Source organism: Gymnoscopelus microlampas, assembly GCF_963454915.1.
Source record: "Gymnoscopelus microlampas genome assembly, chromosome: 3".
In the NCBI taxonomy this organism is placed as follows: Eukaryota; Metazoa; Chordata; class Actinopteri; order Myctophiformes; family Myctophidae; genus Gymnoscopelus; species Gymnoscopelus microlampas.
In genome coordinates this window covers 45,008,012-45,023,839 of record NC_139940.1, presented here as the reverse complement: position 1 = coordinate 45,023,839, position 15,828 = coordinate 45,008,012, and the positions used below count along the sequence as shown (strand labels likewise).

Below are 15,828 nucleotides of genomic sequence, written 5' to 3'. Positions count from 1 at the left end.
CCAAGCCATTTATGACTGTGATGTTGTGCATGGAAAAGCACATGTTTCTTTCTTGGCCAGGTTGACTTAATACCAATTATGCATGACAGTCAAGATAAAGGCTCTCTAAAATAGCCTTTAACCCTTTAAGACCTGGAGAAGCATCTGTGTCATTTTTTGAGTTGAGCATTATTTTACACTTTGGCTATTCAAAACTTTACATGAACTCTGGGGGAGCTCGGGATCGAACTGGGAACCTGGCGGTTCCCATCTGGTCGCTCTACCGGCCACTCTACCCCTGAACCACTGACGGGAATAAAAACAATGTAACGCCAACGCCAACCCACCACCGGAACACTTCTTTTTCCCCTTTTTCCTAAACCGGCTAACACGACTCAGTTTTTAAATGAATACCAGGCTTGCTTTTCTTCGCATTGGAAAGCCTGGTGACACAAGGTTAATCCCAAGGTAACAAGCCGTGTTTTAGCTAAAGACCTTTGATTGTGATTGATTGAATACTTTATTAACAGTTTGCAAAGACAAGGACAGGGAAGTACAGTTCAATACACGGCCTGTTAAGAGGATTTTAAACCCGAGAAAGCACTATGGCTTGTTTCCATTGAGGTCCTTTAATATAAATTTAATAGTAATTATCTACACTCGCATCCAGTTTAAAACCCTGGTGCTAGCCTATAGGGCAGTGAAAGGTACAGCTCCACCTCCGGGCTATGGTCGATGCCTACACCCCTGCCCGTCCACTTCGGTCTGCCGCCTCGGGGCGACTGATTGCCTCGTCGCTCAAGGGTCCTTCTGGCCGATCTACACGGTCACAGCTTTTTTCTGTTCTGGCCCCACAGTGGTGGAATGAACTCCCCACTGATGTCAGGACAGAGTCACTGCCCATCTTTCGCCGCAGGCTGAAAACCCACCTCTTCAGGAAACACTACCCTTCCTCTTCGCCTTGCCTACTTGTTGTTAACTAGTTGTACAAACTCTTGTTTCATTGTTTTATTGGATCTTGTTTATTCGATACACTTATTTGTTTTAGCTCTTGCTCATTTGCTTTTCCTACTTTGTCTCATCTGTTTAAGAAAGTAGGTAGCTGATATATTGCACTTTTACCTTAGCGCTAGGTATACTCTTAGTTGCTTGTTTTAGAAAAGAATGCGCTTAATTCTTCTAGTGATTAGTAGTTTCGTTCCCTACCTATGTTGAATGCACTTATTGTAAGTCGCTTTGGATAAAAGCGTCTGCTAAATGACTGTAATGTAATGTAATGTAATATTAATATGTACCCATATAAGTATAGGAGGAGAAAATTGATTATTCAACCCCTGGAAAACCAGTTATAAACCCATATACAAAAAGACATGGCCCGAGTGCCCCGTTCTCCAAACCAGCCAACCAGGTTGTTTCACAAGAAACAGTTGAAACTTAATGTACATCTTGCAGTACGGGCGGCGGCGTGCTCGCCCCGGCACCTATCGGGCCGGCAGGGATTGGTCGGGTTCCTTATCTTGATAGGATGGTTTGACAGGTACTGCATCACATTAAAGGCCTTACCAATCTTCCCTGTCACATAACACAGCAGGAGGCCCATAGATAGGGGGCTTGTACACATCACGCACACCACCACCGCTGCTGCTGCCTCACTTATTCCCCTTTCCCCACCCACGTGCTTGCTTATATACGCATTCCCGCGTGCCCGCGCACACACACACACACACACACCCCTGCGCACATGTCAGAGTGCATAAACCCTTTAAGCCATTCAAACCGGGAACGCATCTGTGTAACCACGTTAAACATTATTCATACTTGGGCTATTCAAAAATAGCAGATCTACAAGCTCATAGCGCGGCACCGAGTGCCGCGCTATGAGCTTGTAGATCTGCTATTTTTGAAAAATCGTGAACATTTGTGCAAATCTTTGAATATATATATATTTTTAAAGCGAACATTTGTAACTCAAATCTTTGCTTCTGGGAGGTCCCTAGAACAAAACATTTTACAAATGTTCGCTTTGAAAATATATATATTTAAAGATTTGCACAACATTTCATGATTTTTCAAAAATAGTAGATATACAAGCTCATAGCGAGGCACTCGGTGCCGCGCTATGAGCTTGTATATCTGCTATATTTGAATAGTCAAAGAAATGTAAAATGACAGAGATGTGTTCCCGGATTGAATGGGTTAAGGTAAAAGTAATTTCAGCAGTGAATCCATTTTTACTATCTATCACGTTTTTCATTATCAAGATACATTCTTCATGTGGGTGTCTACCTTGGAGACAAAGATTGCCTTTACCTGCAATTTTTCATGAACACAACAACTTACTGTCCCCAGTAACCTCAACAAGTCCATCATGGAGTTCAGGTCGTTGTCATGTAGACCAGTGGTATTCAACCCCCCCCAATAATCATATTTGAACTGGGGACCCCCCAAAATAACCATAATTGAACCAGGGACCCCCCCACCCTGACAAGCACTTGGAATTGTAGGAGTTGAGGCATTACGTTTAGTTTGACTCGGTTCCGCAGATAAATATTGTGAAAATACTAATAGCTGATCTACAAGGCGTTGTGAGCTTGTAGATCAGCTATTTTCACAATATTTGCCTCTTTCTTATGTTATTCAACAATTTGATGTTTGACCAGTTTTTTATAGTATAGTTTGTTGATTACTTTTTGATGCAGTAATGGTCTTTTTTTCATTTCTTTTTTCATTTATTTTTTCATTTATTTTTTCATTTATTTTTTCATTTATTTTTTCATTTATTTTTTCATTTCTTTTTTCATTTCTTTTTTCATTTCTCTTTTCATTTATTTCTTCGTTTCTTTTTCATTTTTAAATTGTCCCCCAAGACCGCGGTAGAACAGTGAAGCTGCCGTCGCCTGGTGGTCAAATATGGGATTGCAAGACTCCCGCATTTAAAACGCTTACTGCGCGTGCTTTCTGCCGTTTGAAACCCTATATAGTGTGCCTGGCTCGGTACTCAAGTCTTCCGCATTTGAGCACCAAAGTTTGGCGCCCAAATGCGGAGGAAGAGGGTACTTCTGGGTGGGGGGGCGTTCTCTAGATATATTATAATAACTCTTATGATCGCAACCCATAGGTTGAGAACCACTGATGTAGACTGACATCCACTGTGTGTGTGTGTGTGTGTGTGTGTGTGTGTGTGTGTGTGTGTGTGTGTGTGTGTGTGTGTGTGTGTGTGTGTGCGCGCGTGTGTGTGTGTCAGGTGGAGTCCACCCAGAGCATGATCCGGATCCTGGGCCTGTCGGCCACGCTGCCCAACTACCTGGACGTGGCCTCCTTCCTGCACGTCAACCCCTTCATCGGCCTCTTCTTCTTCGACGGACGCTTCCGGCCGGTGCCCCTCGGGCAGACCTTCGTGGGCATCAAGGCCACCAGCAAGGTATAGTATAGTAACAACACACACATTTTAATGTCTTTATTTGGATTTTTCAGTTTAATTTCTGTATTGGGATGTTCAGTTTAACCCATTCAATCCGGGAACGCATCTGTGTCATTTTTAGATTTCTTTGGCTATTCAAAAATAGCAGATCTACAAGCTCATAGCGCGGCACCGAGTGCCGCGCTATGAGCTTGTAGATCTGCTATTTTTTGGGGGGGGGAAATCGTGAAAATGTGTGCAAATATTTGAATATATTTATATATTTTTTTTACTCAAAACTTTGCTTCTGGGGGTCCCTGGAACAACATCTTTTGAGATGAGGGGGGGGGGGGGGTCGTGGACAAATACATAATCATTTTTGGGGGTCCTTGACATGACAAAAGTTTGAGATATTATACAGTGTATATATATATTATTTACATATAAGTATTTTTTTTTAAAAACTGATTCTTGAAGACATTTGTAGAATCCCCAGAAGCAAAGATTTGAAGCAAACATTTTTTCTAAAAAATTACAGATCTACAAGCTCCTATGAGCTTGTATATCTGCTATTTTTGAAAAGCCCATAGTAATAAATAATGGTTTTAGCTAAACATCTAAAATGACCTCTATGCGTTCCTGGATTGAATGGGTTAATAAATCATGCCAAGATCCAAATATGTCTGAGTGAAGAAAAAAAAATGCAATGCAAGATCATGATCAGTCTATATACTCAGTCATTGTTTTGCCCTTCTTTTAGCTATAGTCCAACAATTTGTCGTCCTTCTCGCACACACATATTATGGACATGCCCCAAGCTGCCAAATATCAAAGCAATTGTTTTACAGTTGTACCCACCATGCAGAGATGGTACATGTGCAAGTGTTTGGTATTTCAGTACCTTATATATACACCTGTGTCTTCACATGGCGATAAGACACTGAAAAAGTGCCGGCTGAAATTCCGATGTTATTGATCGCTATCGCCTCGAATGCAGTGACAAGATAACGGGCGAAAAAGAGCCGTGTTCAGCTGACTGAGCGCCATACCGTTTGTGTCCCTGTGCCTCGTTCAGATCCAGCAGCTGCACGACATGGAGGAGGTGTGCTACGAGAAGGTCGTGCACCAGATCAAAGGTGGCCATCAGGTAATGTCACTTTTGTCATGTGTCACTTTTTTATTTTATTTTTTTGATTCTTTTGAAAATACAGTAGGTTTGAAGTGCTCATGTGGCTTATAGTCGCTTCTTTTGGGCTTTGTGTTTTCCTAGACCTGGTTGCTTATTTCTCTCCCAAAATCTGTCAAACTCACTCACTCACTCACTCACTCACTCACTTGCAAACACTGGACTAGTGCAGGTACTGTATGGTGTGTGTGATATGAAATATGAGCTTACCATAATCACAGTAATCCTTAATCATATTCCATCATATTCAAGGGCTTTTGGAGAGAAATGAGACTCCAGTCACTTAAAAATTAGAGCACTGCAGAGGGCAGGTGTGTGTGTCTGTGTGCAGCTGTCGCTCGTTGCCGCTCGTTAATTAGTTAAGGCATCAAAGCAATTACGCTTTCTGCAACCACCCGACACAATAGTGGTGGCCCCCAGGTTGCTCTTAGCCAGGATGGTGGTCCCTGGGTCAAAATCAGTTGAAAACCCCTGGACTAGTGCCAATGCAATAGTGTTTGGACTATGGGCTGGCCATTAATAATGAATACTTGAAAAACATAAAAGAGCTGAACTTTAACACAACTGTACACCAACAGGTCGGTCGGAGGAATACCAACGGTCTGACTATCGTAGAAGAAAGGACTGCCACACTCTGGCTTCTTCACTTGCAATAAAGAACATATTTGTTGGGAACGTTCTCATGAATATTCCAAAAAAACGTATATTTTTAATTGCAAGTGAAGAAGACAGTGTGTGGGAGTCCTTTCCTCTAAATGCGATAAACAGAAAAGTCTGTTTTTCTTGGAACAAAATGGATCATTAAAATCAAAGGGTATTGCACACAATAGACACTTCAGATGACACTTCAGAATGTTGACTGGCACCATTGTATCCTATAATAAATGCATAGCATTGGCCTATCTGCCGGTTTTCCTAAACAAACAGAAACTAGTTATTTGAGGGTGCAGCGCTCATGCGGCATAGCCGTTTCTTTTGGGCAAGTTTTTATAGACCGATAAAATTGGCTTATTTCTCTCGCAAAATCTGGCAACACTGGTCGGTACCCGTGTCTCCCTACTACATCAGTTTTCAGTGTCTCTGCACGAGTCACATTCACACTGTGGGGAAAACAGTGCAGACAATTCCATCCGCCTGTATAATAATTCATCATTTATATGAAGAAAAAAAAATGAACCACACCTTGGCCCTCTAACTAAAGTGCTGGCGGGGCGGCTTTTTCAGTCCAGCGACCCTGAAGACCCCTCCCGTCAGGCCCGACCTCTGTTACGGCGGACGCCGGGGTTCAAACGGCTGAAGGTCGAACCGAGAGGCACGTCAGCCCTTCTTATTGAGGCAATTTGTGCCCCGCGGTGTCCCCTTCCTCCCTGAACTCAATCTCTCGAGTCTCATAAATCAGAGGGAAAATGGACTGCCTTGACTACCGGCACTATGCACACTAAACCATTTAGACCGGGAAAGAATCTGTGTCCTATTTGGATTTATTTGGGCTATTCAAAAATAGCAGATCTGCAAGCTCATAGCGCGGCACCGAGTGCCGCGCTATGAGCTTGCAGATCTGCTATTTTTTTTAAATCGTGAACATTTTAGCAAATCTTTGAATATATATATATACATTTTTAACTCAAATCTTTGCTTTTGGGGGTCCCTCAGACAACATATTTTGAGATGGGAGGGGTCCGCGGACAAATACATATCATTTTGGGGGTCCTTGACATGAAAAATGTTTGAGAACCACTGATATATACTGTATCAACATACATATATATATATATATATATACCTGTGTCTCCCTACACATCGGTCTTCATTGTCTCTGCGCGAGACAATGAAAAAAAAAATATATATCATTTTTTAGTTTTTTGAAGACATTTGTAGAATCCCCAAAAGCAAAGAATTAAGAATGTCCGCTTAGAAAAGCCGCGCAGACGACCTTGTAGATCTGCTATTTTTGAATAGCCCAAAGACATCTAAAAAAGGACGCACAGATGCGCCCCCCCCCCCCCCCGGTCTTAATGGGCTAAACAGACCAGCCCCCCCCCCCACCCTCCCACCCCACACAACCCGAGCTCCTTACCTCCACCCACCCGCCCCCGATAAATATTGAATTTATCTGCCTTTTTCAATCTCCCTCAATGAAACATTTCCTCCTGCATCCTGCCCCAGCATTATTGTGACCTTGCCTTTTTTTGAAGAAAGCGGATGTGAATCAGCATTGTGAGCACGTCGTTTCCAGAGGTTGTGGGGGGTGAGGTAAACAAACATTCTGTTTTTTTTTTTCAGAAACAGTATTCATAACCCATTAAGACCTGAGGCCGATTCAAAAAAATGTTTTCTAAATCCTAACAGTTTTTTTGAAAAAAATGTAAAAAAAAAAATGTTTTCACGATTTTTCAAAAATAGCAGATCTACAAGCTCATAGCGCGGCACTCGGTGCCGCGCTATGAGCTTGTAGATCTGCTATTTTTGAATAGCCCAAAGAAATCTAAAGTGACACAGATGCGTTCCAGGTCTTAAAGGGATAAAGGATCTTTTCTTTCGGTCAAAAAACGATTACTTTATGACGCATCGCGTCTCGCTTTGTCTAAGAAGGGAACGAGACGGACGCGGATGTCGAGGTGACATCACAAAAGTATTCTGGATGCTCTCACTTTTTAAAGCTTTTTTTTAAAAAGCTTTTTGTTCTCTCTCTCTCTCTCTAAGGATGACAATGTCGCTCCATCTGTTTGTCAAAGACTTTGGCCGCAAGATATTGCGAAAACCATTGGCTAGATCAGTGGTTTTCAACCTTTTTCATGCTGCGAACCCCTAAACTGATATACATTTGGCCGCGGACCCCCATCTGAAAAAGTTTTGTGCCAGGGACCGCCGGAAGCAAAGATTTGAGTTAAAAATGTTTGCTTTAAAAAAAAATATATAGCACATCTACAAGCTCATAGCGCGGCACTCGGTGCCGCGCTATGAGCTTGTATATCTGCTATTTTTGAATAGCCAAAGCTAAGTGGTTAAAATGATTGTGACGCTATGTTAACTAATTTCGCTGGGGACCCCAAGGTCCCCGGACCACTAGTTGAGAACCACTGGGCTAGATGGAAATTGCTCTGTGCACCTTTATTTTCCCCAGAGGACGAACATTTCCCTGATTTAGGTGAGCCCAGAGCCTTTTCTTAAGCACCACCCAGTCACCCACAGACCAAAAAATTCCACTTCCACACAACATAATCTCAAAAAAACGTATCATTGGACTGCCGTTGAAACGTGTCCGTCCAACAATATTTGGGCCTAAACTAGACATCTCGGAAAAACCACCGCCCTGCAGTGTTAGCAGCATTGGCCTCTAGGGGGCCACAAGCAGGGGCTTTTAGACTGGCGTCTTGTTTTACATGAACACCTGCTATACCTGAATGGTCCCAAGTCCACCACACCCCCCTATATACATCCACCCCACCTCCACCCTCCACCAGCAGCCCTCAGAGGCCCTATTGGGAGAATGAGAGTTGTGGATTCAGCCATCTCCGTTTAGCTCCCATCTGCTCAGTGCATTGAGCTCCCTGTCGAGCACGCTGCTTATCCTGTCTGCATCATTTTAACCCGTTCAATCCGGGAACGCATCTCTGTCATTTTAACATTTCTTTGGCTATTCAAAAAATAGCAGATATATGAGCTTGTAGATCTGCTTTTTTTTATCTTGAAAATCTTTGAATATATATTTTTTTAGGGTTAGGGTTAACTCAAATCTTTGCTTCTCGGAACAACATATTTTAATGAGGGTCAGCGGCAAAGAACATATCATTTTGGGGGTCCTTGACATGGGAAAGTTTTGTTCCAGGTACCCCCAGAAGATTTGAGTTAAAAATATTGTTTCAAGAAAATGTATATATTCAAAGATCTGCACAAAGATTTTTCAAAAATAGCAGATCTACAAGCTCATAGCGCGGCACTCGGTGCCGCGCTATGAGCTTGTAGATCTGCTATTTTTGATAGCTAAAGAAATCTAAAATGACAGAGATGCGTCCCCGGATTGAATGGGTTAATGGGAGCGTGCACATGAGTACGCACCCACGCACACACCGATTCTCTCTCTCACACACACACACACACACACACACACACACACTGTGATTTTGCATCTCTCTTTCTGTCAGTCTGTCTGTCTGTACAGTATGTCTGTCTTGCGAGTCGCTATCTCTCTCGCATGCACGCTCACACACACACACACACACACACACACACACACACACACACACACACACACACACACACACACACGCACACACACACACACACACACACACAATGGCATTTCCTCTATGGCCAGTGAGAACTCCTTAGCACACATACTGTACTCGCGAGATATGACTGCACCAACGGCAGAAAATGTCCCTTATCTGGCCCTGTCTTAACCAATAAAGACCGGGAAAGCATCTGTGTCATTTTAACATTTATTTGGCTATTTTTTTTTTTATCGTTTCTTTAAATCATAAAAAATGTTTGCAAATATTTGAATATATATATTTTTAAAGGGATTCTTTTTTTTTACTCAAAACTTTGCTTCTGGGGGTCCTTATTACAAGATATTTTGAGGTGGGGGTCTGCGGCCAAATACATATTTTTAAACTGAAGGATTTAGAAGACATTTGTAGAATCCCCAGAAGCAAACATTTGAGTTACAAATGTTTCCTTTAAAAAAAAAATATATATATATAGATTCATAGATTTGCACACACTCTCACGATTTGTTGCCGCGCTACGAGCTTGTAGATCTGCTATTTTTGAAAAAAAGTATAAGACAATAATGGTTAAAGTGGTTGAAATCTAAAACGACAGATGCTTTCCCCGGTCTTGAAGGGTTAAAAAAAAAAAACACAAAACACGAGCTCGGCCCTGGACTTGGGGTTCACGGCCGCCGAGACCTCAACCCTCTGCTGTGGGGAGCCGCCTTCGCCCCTCTCGATATTAAATTGTCAGAAGTGGCTGTGACATATATTAATTTCATCTGGGAAGGGTTATGATGGATGAAATTTTCTTTATGAAGTTTCCCCCCTCCCAGCCCTCCTGCTGGGACAAGCGGGCGGTGCCGGGCAGACAGAACTTTAACCCTTTAAGACCTGGGAACGCATCTGGTGTGTCATTTTTAAGATTTCTTTAGGCTATTCAAAAATAGCAGATATACAAGCTCATAGCGCGGCACCGAGTGCCGCGCTACGAGCTTGTAGATCTGCAATTTTTTGAAAAATCTTGAAAATATGTGCAAATCTTTGAATATACATTTTTTAAAGCGAAAATCTTTAACTATGTTACGACTTCTGGGGGTCCCTGGAACAAAATATTTTGAGATGGGGGTCCGTGGTGAAATACATATCAATTTTTGAGAACCACTGATGTTATAGCAACATGCTATTAGAATTTAGAAGACATTCGTAGAATCCCCCAAAAGCAAAGATTTGAGTTTCAAATGTTCACTTTAAAAATATACATATTCAAAGATTTGCACAAATGTTCACGATTTCCCCCAAAAAATATCAGATATACAAGCTCATAGCGCGGCACTCGGTGCCGCGCTATGAGCTTGTATATCTGCTATTTTTTGAATAGCCAAAGAAATCTAAAAAAAAAATGACACAGATGTGTTTCCCGGTCGTAAAGGTTTAATAAGCTTCAGAAGCCACCGGTTATACCGCCGACAACGCTTCCACGCTAGCTCAGCGGTGCTGATAAAACGCCTTCAATAAATAACATTTGCCGCGGCTGGGTCTCCACCGGGGCCCACGCAGCCCATATGTGTGTGGAAGCTACACGCAGCACTTTGAAAGCATGCAGTGATATATGGGCTCGCAATAAACTGCCATACCAAAAAAAAAAAAAGTCTAAGCCTGTATAAGTCAGACCGGAACAAAATGCGACAGAATGCCGGTTTTATGATCGTTATTGGACGTGATTAATCGTCTGATTAAATTATCAGTTAGTTGTTTCCGAGCACCAGCGGTGTAAAAGTAACTAAGTACATTTACTCAAGGGCTGTACTCAAGTTCGATTTTGAGATACTTTTACTTTACTAGGGTTCATGTGGTTAACCCATTGAGACCTGGAACTGTCTCATTTTTAGATTTGACTTAAAAAGCATTATTTTACACTTTGGGCTATTCAAAAATAGCAGATATACAAGCTCATAGCGCGGCACCGAGTGCCGCGCTATGAGCTTGTAGATCTGCTATTTTTGAAAAATCGTGAAAATGTGTGCAAATCTTTGAATATATATATATTTAAAGCGAACATTTTTGACTAAAATCTTTGCTTCTGGGGGTCCCTGGAACAAAATATTTTGATGGGGGTCCGCGGCCAAATACACATAATATTGGAGGTCCTTGACATGAAAAAGTTTGAGCACCGCTGATATAGAAACATAGTTTTTTGAGAATACTGTTGAGATTTAGGAGACACGTAGAATCGGCTTCAGGTCTCAATGTGGTTAAAGTAGATCAAAGTCAATAGCAAGGTGACATGACGGCAGTGTGGTGGTGACCCAGTACATGAAGGAAGAGAGAGAGATGAGAGGAATGATACCCCCCAGGGTTATGTACTGTACTGTACATGTGGGGCTGGGGAGGAGGAAGCCACTCATGTCCTTCAGGACAGTAAATCCAGAACACATGAACACAGGGCATCAGAAAAGACCTTGGTCAACCCGTATGCACGCTCACATGTGTGAAGGTCAATGCCTTGTGTTTTCACCGCCCACTGCTGAGCTTTCATGTGGTCTCTTTCACACGGTCCCTGATGTGCCTGTTCAGACAGACATCCCATTTCTGATACATAACAGGGAATCTGATGACGGATGTTACAGAGAACAGCGCGGTCGTTTATTAACCCATTGAGACCTGAAGCCGATTCTACATGTCTCCTAAATCCCAACAGTTTTCTGAAAACCGTATGTTTCTATATGAGTGGTGCTCAATCTTTTTCATGTCAAGGACCCCCAGAATTAAATGTATTTGGCCGCGGACCCCCATCAAAATATGTTGTTCCAGGGACCTCCAGAATCAAAGATTTGAGTTAAAAATGTTCACTTTAAAAATATATATATTCAAAGATTTGCACACATTTTCACGATTTTTCAAAAATAGCAGATATACAAGCTCATAGCGCGGCACTCGGTGCCGCGCTATGAGCTTGTATATCTGCTATTTTTGAATAGCCCAAAGTGTAAAATAATGCTTTTTAGCTCAAATCAAAAAATGACACAGTTCCAGGTCTTAATGGGTTAAACAATTAAAAAGCTATCAGGATGCATGTTGTGTGTTGACGGCCAAGTGGACCAAGTAGCAATTGACTCGAAAACGCGTCGACGGCAGTCAAAGAGTTAAGCCACCCATACCAATATTTTTAATAATCTATTGTGGGTGATTCTACAATTTACACTAAGTTTAGGCATTTAGCAGACATTCTTAATCCAGAGCGATTTACAGTAAAGCAAGGAAAACACGAGGTAATACACCAAATGCATAGAAATGGTCATCTAAGATCATAGGTAAACCATGAACCTATCATCAGTGTAAACAGTATAATATCAAGAAAATCAATAATTTGTGCGTTGAAACTATACACACAATAGGATGCCAGGTCTAATGACCTGGCATCTGTCTACATAACATGCTATCTAAATTAGCCTTTGCATAAGCCTGCAAGGTCGTCAAGTGCTACGGCAAGAGCTACGGGCTAAGGAGGAGTCTGAAGAGGTGAGTCTTCAGATTACGGCAGAAGCTTGGGAGTGAGTCTGCAGTCCTGACTGCGATGGGGAGTTCGTTCCACAGTTTGTGAGCCAGAAGGGAGAAGAGTCTGGGACGTGTGGAGCGTTGTCCCCGGATGTTTCCCTGTGTTAGTTGATCTGAGTGAGTGAGAGAGAGGGGTTGTAGGGTTGGATCAGGCTTTGAAGATACGGGGGTGCCCATACCTTTGGTTGCTTTGTAGGCCAACACTCTGTGGGGGCAGTAACTGGGAGCCAATGGAGGGAGCGGAGAAAGGGGGGGAGACGTGAACATTCTGGCTGGCTTTAGCAAGTTCTTCTGCAGGAACTCCCTCCCGTTATTAGGAATTGGCATTTGTAAGAGAAGGAAGAGATTAGTAAAGATTTATAATGCACTTAACATTTGAAACAAATCTGCTGAAAGACAAAAAAACAAAGTGCTAAAAGAGAACACAACATAAATAAATGCCTCCAACAAGTGCCGTTTGAGAGCGACACTGATGCATAGAATGGGATTCATATTAAAGGTCAGCTATTCTAAATTCAAAGCTGTTTATCTTGTTACAAAAGTAAATGACAAGGCCAACAATAATCCATAATGGGGGGGTACTGGGGTCCATACTGTTGAAGTCCCCCTCCACTATTTTTTCCCCCCTCCTACAGTTACAGTATAGGGCATGACTTTGACTATAATACAGATTGTATTATGTGTAGAACTTGCCACCAGACCGCCTGTTTCACATTTTCCACTGGTGGTGGTGGGGGGAGCGTCTCTGTACTTCACATCTCAGCCGGCTGTGTGCTGTGCACCAATCACGCAAACCTATCATGGTCCAATATGCAAATAACCACTTTCTGAAACTCGAAACCACTTTGGCCCGTTTTATTTGCATAATATGAATATTCATAAATACAGAATTTCTCAATGAGGGGGGAAAAGAGTAGATATGCTTCCAGCACCCCTTTTTTAGAGTGGTGTTTTTTTAAGGTTTCATGTGAGGACAAACCTGGAGTGGGACATTAACATTTGAAAGCTAAAGTAGATGTTAGTCAAACATTTCCCACAGACTACATTTAGCCCATTAATACCTGGAACGCATCTGTGTCACTTTAGATTTCTTTTGCTATTCAAAAATATCAGATATACTAGCTCATAGCGCGGCACCGAGTGCCGCGCTACGAGCTTGTAGATCTGATATTTTTGAAAAATCGTGAAAAAATATTTTTTTAATTTTTTTTCAAAAAACTGTTAGGATTTAGAAAATTCTTAGAAGCGGCCTCAGGTCTTAAAGGGTTAGAGCACCACGACATTATGCAGTCCTCCTCGCCAAACAGACCGTGGGCTTTTCCATTGCATCTAAACGGCAGTCCTACCCATGTGCAATGTTTGTCATTCTTGTAAAAGAACACTTAGCATGTCCAGGTGTCGGGCTTGTGCAGAGTCTGTTTGTTGACCAGCTGCATGACAGTGGCAGACTCAGATGGAACCGAGGTATCGGGTATCGGCAGGTATTTGGCACAGCTTAGGAAGGATGCTGAGCAGCGTTGCCAGATTGTGCGAGAGAAATAAGCAACCAGGTCTATGAAAACAAGCCCAAAAGAAGCGACTAGGCCACAGGAACACTTTAAACCTCTCTGCATCGGATATTTGAAAATAGACGATCTACACGCCTGTAGATTGGCTATTTTCCTCCATTTTTGAAACATTTTGAAAAAAAAAAAGAAATATTTTAACACACATCTGCTATGGGGATTACTGGCACAAAATATTTTGCCTTTTACAACATATTGTGGTGGGGGGGCAGTTTTATAAGCTCACAACGCATTGGCTATTTTTGGTATTTTGTAATTGGGCTTAACCCATTGAGACCTGAGACTGATTCTACAAATGTCTTTTAAATCCTAACAGTTTTCTGAAAATACTTATGTTTCTATATCAGTGGTGCTCAAAATTCTTCATGTCAAGGACCCCCATCTCAAAACATGTTGTTCCAGGGACCCCCAGAAGCAAAGATTTGAGTTAAAAATGTTCGCTTTAAAATAATATACATTCAAAGATTTGCACAGATTTTCACGATAAAAAAAAATAGCAGATCTACAATAGATCTGTATATCTGCTATTTTTGAATAGCCAAAGTGTAAAATGATGCGTTTTAGTGCGTATAGCCATGCACTTGTAGCCGACACCTGTTCCACATTTGCTACTCGGCTAGTGGTCTTTTCATGCCCTTTCCCTACAGTTTGTGTGTACCAACCAACCAATCCACCCATTAGTCTGTCTGGTCTTTTTTTGTTGCTTTTTTCGTGTGAACACGGGAGAGGAGGAGAGCCAGGGATCAGCCGTTTGGTATTGATTGTTGTTGTTTTTCGGTATCGATTGTTTTTCAATGTCAGCCCTTTCATGATAGTCCAAGTAACGGCCCTCTCGACATCTAACAAAACACCATCTGTCTTTTGTTAATGGGGACCTTCTGTTCGTACAGTGTGACCCACGCTACCTCTGAAATGTGTGATGCTTTTGGGGGCTTTAGGCTTTTGGGGGCTTTAGAGTTTTGGGGGCTTAACCCATTAAGACCTGGAACTTTGTCATTTTTAGATTTGAGCTAAAAAAGCATTATTTTACACTTTGGGCTATTCAAAAATAGCAGATATGCAAGCTCATAGCGAGGCACCGAGTGCCGCGCTACGAGCTTGTAGATCTGCTAAAATCGTGAAAATGTGTGCAAATCTTTGAATATATGTATTTTTAAGCGAACATTTTTAACTCAAATTGTTGCTTCTGGGGGTCCCTGGAACAAAATATTTTGGTGGGGGTCCGCGGCCAAGTACATATAATTTTGGGGGTCCTTGACATGAAAAAGATTGAGCACCACGTTTTTCAGAAAACTGTTGAGATTTAGGAGACATGTAGAATCGGCTTCAGGTCTCAATGGATTAAGGGAAAGAGCCAGTCCAGTTGTTCTGTCAAAATGTGACAGACACAAATTCATGGTTCAACAACACATTGTTTGAAATGAAACATCATTTATTTCACTCGCTTTTGTGTTTGTTTGCTTGTGTTTTGATCAATCTCTATTGCAGGTGGTGTTGTTTTTTTATCCACTGAAATGTCCATATAGAAGTTTAATGAAATGGAAAGAGGAAAACAAATACATGTTCATTCACGTGCTATGCATCTAAATCAGTACAGCATCACATATAGGCATTAATTACAGTTACACTTAGCCCGTTCAATCCGTGTCATTTTAGACTACAGACATAACCATTATTTTATACTTTGGCTATTGAGCTATGAGCTTGTAGATCTGTTTTGTTTAGTTTTTTTTTGAGAAGTTGTGAAAATGTTTTCAAATCTTAACAAACATTTGTAACTCATTGCTTCTGGGGGTCCCTGGAACAAAATATTTTGAGATGGGGGGGGGGGGGGGTGTGAGGGGTCCGCGGCCAAATGCATATCATTTTGGGGGTCCCGGTTATGATTTAGAAGACATGTGTAGATGATTTCCCGGGTTGAATGGG

General features: G+C 41.9%; 1 protein-coding gene across 1 annotated transcript in view; it reads left to right on the top strand.

Annotated features, from left to right (window-relative positions):
* Window positions 1-15,828, top strand: part of ascc3 (activating signal cointegrator 1 complex subunit 3) — a 293,488-nt gene that overhangs the window by 154,919 nt on the left and 122,741 nt on the right. Inside the window, exons 14-15 of the mRNA XM_084052068.1 lie at window positions 3,224-3,400; window positions 4,455-4,526. Coding sequence (XP_083908194.1) covers window positions 3,224-3,400; window positions 4,455-4,526 — 249 coding nt within the window. The remainder of the gene's footprint in view (window positions 1-3,223; window positions 3,401-4,454; window positions 4,527-15,828) is intronic.